The 9,961-nt window shown below is 44.6% G+C and overlaps 1 protein-coding gene across 2 annotated transcripts in view; it reads left to right on the forward strand.

Moving 5' to 3' along the window:
* LOC147224182 (cell adhesion molecule 2-like) overlaps positions 1–4,706 on the forward strand; it is a 183,583-nt gene extending 178,877 nt beyond the window's left edge. For both annotated transcript variants that reach the window (XM_086164164.1, XM_086164165.1), the window contains 2 exons: positions 2,785–2,907; positions 2,982–4,706. In XM_086164164.1, coding sequence (XP_086020290.1) covers positions 2,785–2,907; positions 2,982–3,100 — 242 coding nt within the window. In that variant the 3' untranslated portion in view covers positions 3,101–4,706. The remainder of the gene's footprint in view (positions 1–2,784; positions 2,908–2,981) is intronic.
* Positions 4,707–9,961: the final 5,255 nt, after the last annotated feature.

The raw sequence follows: 9,961 nt of genomic DNA on the forward strand, positions 1-9,961 counted from the left end.
AGCTTGGGTTAGTGAGGGTTTTTTTTTGTTTTTGACAAAGACATACGCAGATATACACACACACTGCACAGTTGCATGGTTTAGTGTAGCGTCCAGATTCTCCACACACACACACACTATTTCCTCTCCTCAATGGGATTTGAGTGTGGGAGGGCGTTCTGGAATCATCCATGAATGCATGCAGGTCTTGAATGAAGGTGATGAAGATGTTAAGGGGGGTGGGGGGTCCCTAAATTCCTAAATGCATCTTCCTCATGGTTGCTATGGGGGTGAACCGATTGGTGTGTGTTTCGGTGTGTGTGGGGTCCCATCCCGTCCTCGTGCTTTCCGGCGGAAAAAAAAATTCCGACTTTCTCGCGTCTGGTCCTCTTTTTTTTTTTCTTTTTTTTTTTTTTTTTTATCCACCCGCCGTGTTGTTCATCCAATTCCCCCCCTTTTTTTTTTTCTTTTTTTTTTTTTTTTTTTTTTTTTTTTTATTACTGCTGTCAATGTCTGCAACCATGGCAACAGCCAAAGACTTTCCAGGCCCCACGACAGGTAACTATCCTCTGCACAGACGACCATCGCCGGATCCGGTTCAAGGCGCCGGCCTCCGCCCCAGCATGAACCCGAACCCCCCCCATCACCGTGCATGGACGCCCAGACACTTTGTTGTTCCAGGTTTACGGACAGGGAGGGCGGAGGGATCCACCCGCAGCCGAGACGCAGATGTTGCTCAGATCAGGGCGGAGGGAAATATTGTATTTCAGATCCTGAGATTACAGCGGGTGCGAGAAAGCGGCGGTGCAAATTTTGCAGGAACTCTTTTATTGTCTGCGTTCGTCTGATTCGGGCGGGTAAAGTTCACCATCTAATCTCCCCGCTTTCCGCTCGCCGCCCCTTCTATTCGATTTTTTTTTTTTTTTTTTTTTTTTCTAAACATGAGGAAATCAGCACTTTGCCAAGACGAAATAAGGTTTTATATACGTCGGGAAGAAAAGGATGGAGAAATCCATCCGACGTCGGATTTAAAAGAAGCCTTCGATACGAATCAGGCAATCTGAGCCGGTATTTGAGGCCTATTTTTTTTTTTTTTTCCCCCTTTCGTCCCGCCCATGACGCTTCTGCGTTTCCATCTCAGTGATGTTTTCGACAATTCTGAAATTCCCAAAAGCACTCTGATTTTTTTTTTTTTTTTTTTTTTTTGCACCGGGATTTTGACGGCTAATATGACAAACGAAAAAAAAAAAAAGAAATTTCATCGGCGCTCTCCAGAGGAGGAATGAAGGTCGAGGCGTGTGTTTGTGTGTGTGTGTGTGTGTGTGTGTGAGGGACCCCAGTGGAAGGATGGAGCTACGGGGGGGGGTAGAGGGGAGCTCCTGGCTGGAATGGTGACAACGCTGAGATGCGGAGAGGAAGATGTTGAAGGTTCTCTTTGGTCACGATCAGGAATCAGAATCAGAATTGTTTCATTTGTCAAGTAATTTTGCAACTGCAAGGAATTTGCTTTGGTTGACGGTGCTAAACAGACATGCAACAGGCATTAAATAAGTGAAAAATAAAACTAAAATAAATTAATGAAATAAAATGATAAATAAAGTAATAAATAAAATAAATAAGATTAAATAAAAATAAAAAATTAAAGGCGGATTCGGTCATGGACCGAGTGAAGATACCAGCCAGGAGGCCTAGAAGACAAAAACAAGATAAATCTTTATTAATCATGAAGGAATTTCTTTTGCAGGATGGCGACACAATTACAGTAATAATGTACAGATAACAACATCCAATAAGTGAAGCATAAAAAGAAGTTACTAATGAGTAGTTTGCAAATAAACAGCACTTATTTGAAGACCGCGAGAAGTCGGATGCGCTTGGTAAAGCAAAACATTAATATTGCAGTGCTATTAAGAGGTGGTATTGCACCAGATAATTAATATCAAGATATCACATCATAATAAATGTAATCGTATATGATAGTAATAATAGTATCAATGAACAGTGAAAAATCAATGTAGCACATTGTTTGTAAACATGATGTAATGGAGAAATGTATTGCACGCAGAAGGAAAGTGGATCGGAGAGGAGGAAAATTCACCTCCTATATCATTTTTTTTAAGCGAACATTATTTTTAACTTTAAATGAAAAAGCGCACACTGATCATATTACTCCAAATGACAATACCTAATAAATAAGTATTTCTTTGTAATTTTTTAAGCATGTAACTTGGGTGACATTGGGTAATTTAAAGATAATAGTAAAAGTTCTGTTATTCGTTTGTTTTGTAAGCGTTTATAGGAAAATCTGCTCACCATCCAGCCGAAATGTAGTCGAATCAAGATCTTCCCAGAGACGCCGGCGTGTCGTCCCATCTTATCCTGCATGGCGTTTCTTAAAACCGCATGTGTCATAACTTTGCCATTGTGCACATCTGATTGGAAAATCAGTTTCTGCATCCACTCGGGGTTGTTGTTTTGTTTTTTTTTTTCTTGTTTTGCTCAGCGACATCCCGCCGTCATTCCGCAAAAGGGGTCGCAAGATAGCGAGAAAACTCGAGGTGCAGGATGGAGAAGCGCGACTTTTTAGCATCGCCTCACCCGCTAGCTTAGCTTTGTACGCCTTGGGGAAGCGGGAAGGGAGGGGGGTCGGTGAAGAGAATGCATGAGGGTGCGGTCGTTGCAGGCGGAGGAAAGTCCTCTCGTTGTTCTCCAGCCACATCTGGAGCTTCTGGAGAAATCCAAAGCTGCATGTGACGTAGCTAGCGGGTGTTTCCTCCACACATTTCCCTTCTATGTCTCTCCCAGATCCTAACGCGTTAGGACAACACGGCCCGGACCACGCTTTGATCGGCGGCGTCGTGGCGGTCGTGGTCTTCATCACCCTGTGTTTGATCATAGTCCTGGGGAGATACCTGGCCAGACATAAAGGTGAGACGGTCACGTGACTCCAAATGAGGGGCGATTTCCCGACCCGAGCATTGACCGTCCGCTCGTGTCCGCAGGGACGTACCTGACGCACGAGGCTAAGGGGGCGGAAGACGCCCCCGACGCCGACACCGCCATCATCAACGCCGAAGGAAACCACGTGCACGCGGAGGAGAAGAAGGAGTATTTCATCTAGAAGCCGACCCTCCTCCTTTTTGTTTTCCGAACCGCCCCTCATTCCCAGCCGACCGCCGTTCCCCGGGATCTCCGCTCCGGTTTTCGGGTGCCTGAACGCCGTACATTCCTCCGCCGCTCCTCCGTCGCTCGTACCGACTTCCTTCCTCCCCTCGTTCCTCCTCTTCGCGTTTACTTTTTTTCTTCTCGAATCCCCCGCCCCCGCCCCCGCCCCCGCCGAAGAAGGACACGAGTCGTTAGCTCACACCGCTTTCCTGTCAGGGGCGGAACACGTCAAAACAACGCCCCGGGTTTGATTTATTTTTTATTCCTTTTTCACAGGATTTAAAGGGTCGGTTTCGGAAGTCGGTTCAACAAGTCGGTTTAAAAATAAATGGAAAAAAAAAAAAAAAAAAGGCGAAAAACACACAAGCACAATCTACGTGTTCGAAGGCAAACCCTCTTCCCCAACCCCCGCAATCCAGCGTGCCGATGGAGAAGAAGCGGGAAAACTAAAAGCACAAGGACGGACGAGGATGAGGAAGGAGGCGGGAAAAATGCGAGAACTTCTCTCGGGTGATCTCCGTGACGACGGGGAGGACGATATCCCATCCCAAGGAGAGGAACCTCCCCTCCATTATCTATCCCCCCTCCCCCTCACAACCTTTTACTGGACTACCTGCTCAGTGTGTGGATATCGCTGTATTATACTTTGCTAGCGTGAATATTGGTGAAGAATATCGTCGACTCTCCGGATCCCCGGCACATCACGATTTCTATATTAGCATATTTAAGGTGTTTTTTGTTTTTTTTGGTTGGTTTTATTTGGTAAACTCCACTCCCCCGGCAGACGAAGACCGCCTCGCGCCAGAAGGGGATGTAAATAACCTGTAAAGTATTTGATTTTAGTAAAAAAAAAAAAAAAAAAAAAACTGGAAAGACGCCGGTTCTGACGCTTCATTTCCGTCACTTTGATGAAATTTATTTGGGCTCCATAAAGACAGGGATTCTAATAAATAATGATAATAATTTAAAAAAAAAAAAAAAAAAATCTGGTCAAAATATATGTATTTATTACGCTGATTATGGACTGATGTTTATTACACGATGCTCTACACGGTGGATGGATATTATTGCTGTTATTACTAAAAGTCGTCGTCTCACATGGACTGTTCCATTATTTTTTTCCAATTTTTTTTGTTTTTCATTTAAGTCTGTAACTTCTCATCGAAAAAAAAGGGAAAACAAACAAAAAAACAAAGAAAAACAATACACAGATCACCATTATGGCCTTTGAGTTTGCTGCAAACAGTCTTCATCACATGTTGAGGCATTGGTGAATCAGACCCCACACACACCGCTGTAGATAAACACACACACACACACACACACACCTGGCCAATGCTCACACATGTTAACTCGGTATGACGCTATAAATAACCTTTTTTTGTAGAAAAAAACAAAAACTTTTGAAAAAATGGCTGTAATTAATTTGCTTCGTTTGGAGGAAACATGTGAAGGTTTGATCTTTGGGTTTTTGTTTTGTTTTTTGACTCTTTTTTTTTTTCTTCTCAGTCTTGAATATTCGTTTTTCAACTATGCCGCTGTAAAAAAAAAAAAAAAGAAAATGAAAAGGGGGGGGAAATAGAAGGAGGAGGAGAGTGCGGATTAAAATGTGAACCACTTGAAAGGTGCCATTTGGTCTATGTGACTTCTTCTGCTGTCGGGATGGAGAGGTGGGGGTAGGGATGGTCCGGCACGCTAACTGCTAGCCGACGGTCACTAGCCATCGGGCTCGCTAAAAAAGGACACCTCTGCAAGCGGCCAAAAGAAGACGGCGAGTGTCTGCATGACCAGGGGTTCTGGTTTTATCAGCGGTAAATGGAGTGTTAATTGTAAATTCATTCATTCATTCATTCATTCATGCATTATCTATACCCCTTATTCTGCACTCAGGGAGGGTGGAGCCGACGCCGGCCGTCATTGGGCGAGAGGACGGGGTTCACCCTGGATCCATCACGGGGCCACATAAAGTGAAATACAACCGTTCACTCTCTCATTTGAATGTCATCTACAAATATACAGCCATTCACTTATTTATTCAAACATCACATAGAGAACCATTCACTCTCATTCACTAGTCAGATAGACATACCTAAATTCTGGACTATAGAGCGCGCCTTTATATAAGCCGCACCTATATGTGTACAAATTGTAAACAAAAAGATAAGATAAGATAAGATAAGATTGGAACAACTTTGTTAATCCCGAAGGAAATTGTTGTGCCAGAGTTACAGAAAATATAACAGTAATAAATAATAAAAAGAAAAGGCAGAATTAGAAATGAAAATAAACTATAAAGTGTCTCAGTGAAACTATAAAGTGTCTTAGTAAACAAGTGATAAAACTATAAGTGTCTTAGTAACAAGTGAGGTAAGGAGTGCACAATAGTATGATAAAAGGAAAAATTGTAGTGTAGCTGTTATGAAATGAAATATTGCACAGTTCTGAATATTGCACTTGTCTATAAGATGCAAGTAAAGAAAAATTTGTTTGAAAACTTTTAATTAAATAAATGACGGTGTCTCTCTATTTATACCCATGTTTATAGATATTGTAATTGTTACGCTGCTGTGACAAAAGAATTTCCCATATGGGGATCAATAAAGTTAATCTTAATATTAATTTTCACATCTTCAACTACCGCTACGATAACACAAATGCTTGTTTTCAGAACAGATGCCGAATCTGCGTGCAGCAGCAGCAGCTCTATTTCTTTCTTCGACAGCTTTCAACTTGAGACCCGCATCGAATGCATTTCTGCGCGTCTTTTTCATGATGGGGTTGTGTGCACAAACCGCGAAATGGCAGATCTGAAGAATTATCAGAAATGCGAGCGGATTCGCCGAAACTGTTTCGTTTGTCCACTGTGAAGCTACCCGCTAAAAATTCATAAATTAGCAGTAAAAGCCGCAATTAGTAGCCATATATGCTGCAATTTATGATACAATCATTCACGCATTCACCTGTCATAAAGATGCATGCAACCATTCACTCTCTCATTCACATGTCTGGACGATGCAGGGTCTCCAGTGAACATACTGCATGTTTTTGGACGATGGAAGGAAACCGGAGATGCCGGAGGAACCCCATGCAGACAGAACCAGGAGACTTCACAAAGAAAGCCCCCCTTTCCCCTTGGAATCAAACCCGAGACCGTGGCGGAAGCGCTAGCTTCGCTAACACTAGCATCTCTTAGATCCTGTGAGTGAACTGCGTTTATCCCAATTCATGCAATTAAAATGTCTCCTTACGAATAAGCCAAAAACACCTTTACATTGCAAAACATACTTTCAAATTACCTTTAAAAAAATAATACATTTATTGGTTATCAATGTGAAACGCCATCTGCAACAAGCATAATCAGTGTTTTCTGTCACACCGTAGAAGCTACGTTAGCATCAACCCCCCGCCGCAGCCAGCGGACAGTAGGAGGCATGAAGAAGTAATAATTTGGTTCATTTTAAAATTGTCTTGTTTGTGAAAAGCTGGAGGCTGCTGCGTCTCAATCAAACGATAAGTAGGGTCCGGGTCGACTCTGGTTTGGGGTGGGGGGGGGTTCGACGGGTTTTATTACGTGCAGTAACACAGGGCGAGTCACAGGAGGGAAAGGGCAGTTAATGGTACGGTCCAAAATGGAGGCAGGGCAGGGAAGGGGGCCATAATTACGCCGCTAAAAATAAACCACGGGCGAAACCAAGGGGTTGCGCCGCCCTCCCTGTTCTTCCATTTCGAGGTTATGAAAGCACAAAGCAAAAATTAGCCGAGCGTGCGAGCGTGTTAAGATAAACGCGCTCATCAAACTCGCGTTCGACCGGACGTAATGTCATTTACGGCGTCTTTAACACGCCGGTAAACGCCGCCAACTCCGAGAATTAAAAGAAAGCGACGTTTATGAACCACGGAGCGAGACGGACGGCGGGGCGGATTTTTTGGAAGGATAAAACGGCCTTCGTGCAAGTTACCGTGGCAACATTTAGTATCTCTTTAAGGAAAGTCTCGTTCCGGGACGCCGGGCCCGACTCGTAATGAGCCCGCGCCCACATTGACCTTGAGCGTAACGCCGCTTCCCGGCAGACTAATGCGGCCATTATCGGCGCACCGTTCGGCCGACCATCTGCCCGCTCGGCGCGGCGCCTCGCTCCCCGCCGACGCCCCTCGCCGAGGCGGCTCCCGGAGCTCGCTCCATCACCACCGCCAAGGAGCTCAGCCAGTTCAAATAAACATCAGCCCCCTTCGCTTTATTAAAAAGGGTCGGCTTGTAAATTTAGATGGACCGTCGTGAGGAACGCCTGGCAGACAATAATGCTAATAATCCATCATAATTTAGTAATTGGATATCGGAGGGGGGCGGCATGGGGAGGGGACGCTCCCGCGCAATCATAAATAAGTCGGAAAATGGATTTTCTCTTTACCCTTGAAATGTGAGCGCCCCTCCCGCCGCCCCTCTCAACTCCCGGCGATGTAACAATCGCAGCATGACCGTCGAGGAGGCCTTGCGCGTCTTAGTCGAGTGAAGAAACCGATTCCCGCAATAAGCTCTTATCGTGGCCGAGCAGCAGAAATCCCAGGGAGGAGGGGGGGCAAATTGATATCTTAAAAGAAAAAAAAATAAAGAACCAATAACGGTATAACGTACGAGATTCCCGCCGCGCAATTCTTTTGATTCGGCCGTGAGTTCCCGAGTTGATTTCGTTCCCGGGGGAACCAAATCGGTTCCGGAAAGAGAGACGTTTCTTTGATTGGCGCCGCAAGAAAAAGACAGCGAGAAGTTCGGAACGCAACTTTGAAGAGTCGACAAAGTGTGTTTTTCCAGTAAACACATGCAAACATTCACTTTTCATTCACTTGTCACATACAGACACAAATATATTTTCACTCCATCGTTCACAAATCATATGCAGACTTGTAACATTCACCCTCTCTTTCACACGTTATACACTGCTCAAAAAAAATAAACCGCACACTAAAATAACATCCTTGATCTGAATGAATGAAATACAGTGATCCCTCGCTATAACGCGGTTTACTTTTCACGGTTTCGCTACTTCACGGATTTGCGTCGTGCATTGTGTTCTGCATTCTGATTGGCTAAAAAGTCACTCCGCTTCTTCTCTATCTGTGCGTCAATAACGTTGCAGTTAAATACGTACACGTACGTAAAACAGCTTGCCAAATTGACATGACGTACGTGCAAATTCTCTTGCAATTTCGAGTTTCTCTAAAACCCATAATGTTGACAAAACGCTCTGGACCGACAACAGCACCTGGCAGGGCCCAAAAGGCAGCGGAAGATGCTATCTATCGGAGATAAAGTTAAACTTCTGGACATGCTAAGGGAAGGTAAAAGCTATGAGGCTGTAGGTCGGCATTGCGGGATTAATGAATCTTCCGTTCGTTCCATAAAGAAGGAAGAAAAAAACATAAGGACGACAGCAGCAATGGATAATAGAGTATTTAATTGTATAATAATTGAAAAAAAAAAAGGTTTCTACCACACGGATTTTGCCTCTCACGGGTTCTTTTTAGAACGTAACCCCCGCGAAAAACAAGGGTATACTGTATTCTTATTAAATAGTTGAACGTGCTGACAACAAAATCGCACAAAAATGATCAATGGAAATCGAATGTATGAACTCCATGGAGGAGCCCAAAATTATGGTGTAAAAACACACAGCAGGCTGATCCAACTTTGATGAAATATCCTTAAAACAAATCAAAATGAATCAGTGTTGCTTCCCAAGTGGACAGTTTGATTTCACACAAGTGTGATTGACTTGTAGTTACATTGTGGTGTTTATTTGAGCAGTATATTAATACGTCTGAGGAGGTTCTCCGTCATCCAAGTCATTGTGAATTCTTTGTCGTGGCACATTTTGGATCCCACGGACTGAAATCGGGGTCCGGTTTTGACGGTGAATATTTCTTGCTTGTTTGGACGGTGCAGACGGTCCAAATCCGTGCAAATCCGTCTTGATATTGATCTCGGTACGACGCTATACGTTTCTGAAAGGTCGTGTCTGAGTTGCTCCTTTGTCCACAATGAACAACACGCCCTTTGACCTCGTTTCCGCCAATCAACTCTTCCATTTCGATCACAAGCAACCGTAACCTTGACCCGCCCAAAACCCTGGCGGTTCTATCCGGAAACTCCCAACGGGTCGTCGGCAGTGACGAACCCTCCGGGATGACGGCCGAAACGTCTGCAAGTGAAGAAATTCAAGTCCAGTCGCGACGACAAGAAGATTTCAATATGAGTTACATTTAGACGTGCAACCGTTCACCCTCTCGTTCACTTGTCGGGGCAATTTTAGGGTTTTTGGGGGGCGAGAGGAACCCGCGGAAACCCCGCGACATCTGGATCTCCACACGGAAAGACCCCCCTCTGTGAGAATCCAATCAGGGAGCTTCTTGCTGTGAGGTGGACGTTTCGCCCGTCTTTTCATTATTTGGTTATTTATTCCACCCGTGGCAGAGCTCTATAGATTAGTGACAGTTAGTTGACGCAGAAATCCTAATAATCCCACCTGTTTTTCTGCCGAGCATAATTTACCCTCGCCGTTCGTTCTCGTGGCGGAAGGATAAAAGGATTCTTTAAAGATGCCGGCGGATCGGAAAACGAGTCATCGGAAACGGTGGGGACGGGTTAAAAAAAACGGGGGACGTTATTACTCGGGATTTGGATTCCCCGACATACCGATTTAATAAAGTATCGGTGACACGGCGCGTAACTCCGCCGAATCAATACCGACGTGACGTCACCGCGCAGATAGGCGAGTGTGTTTACTCAAGCGCACGCCGCCGAGGGGTATTACCGGCAAAC

This window comes from Fistularia commersonii, chromosome 18, assembly GCF_037954325.1.
Source record: "Fistularia commersonii isolate RoL2024-O1a breed Wild chromosome 18, RoL_Fcom_v1.0, whole genome shotgun sequence".
Classification (NCBI taxonomy): Eukaryota; Metazoa; Chordata; class Actinopteri; order Syngnathiformes; family Fistulariidae; genus Fistularia; species Fistularia commersonii.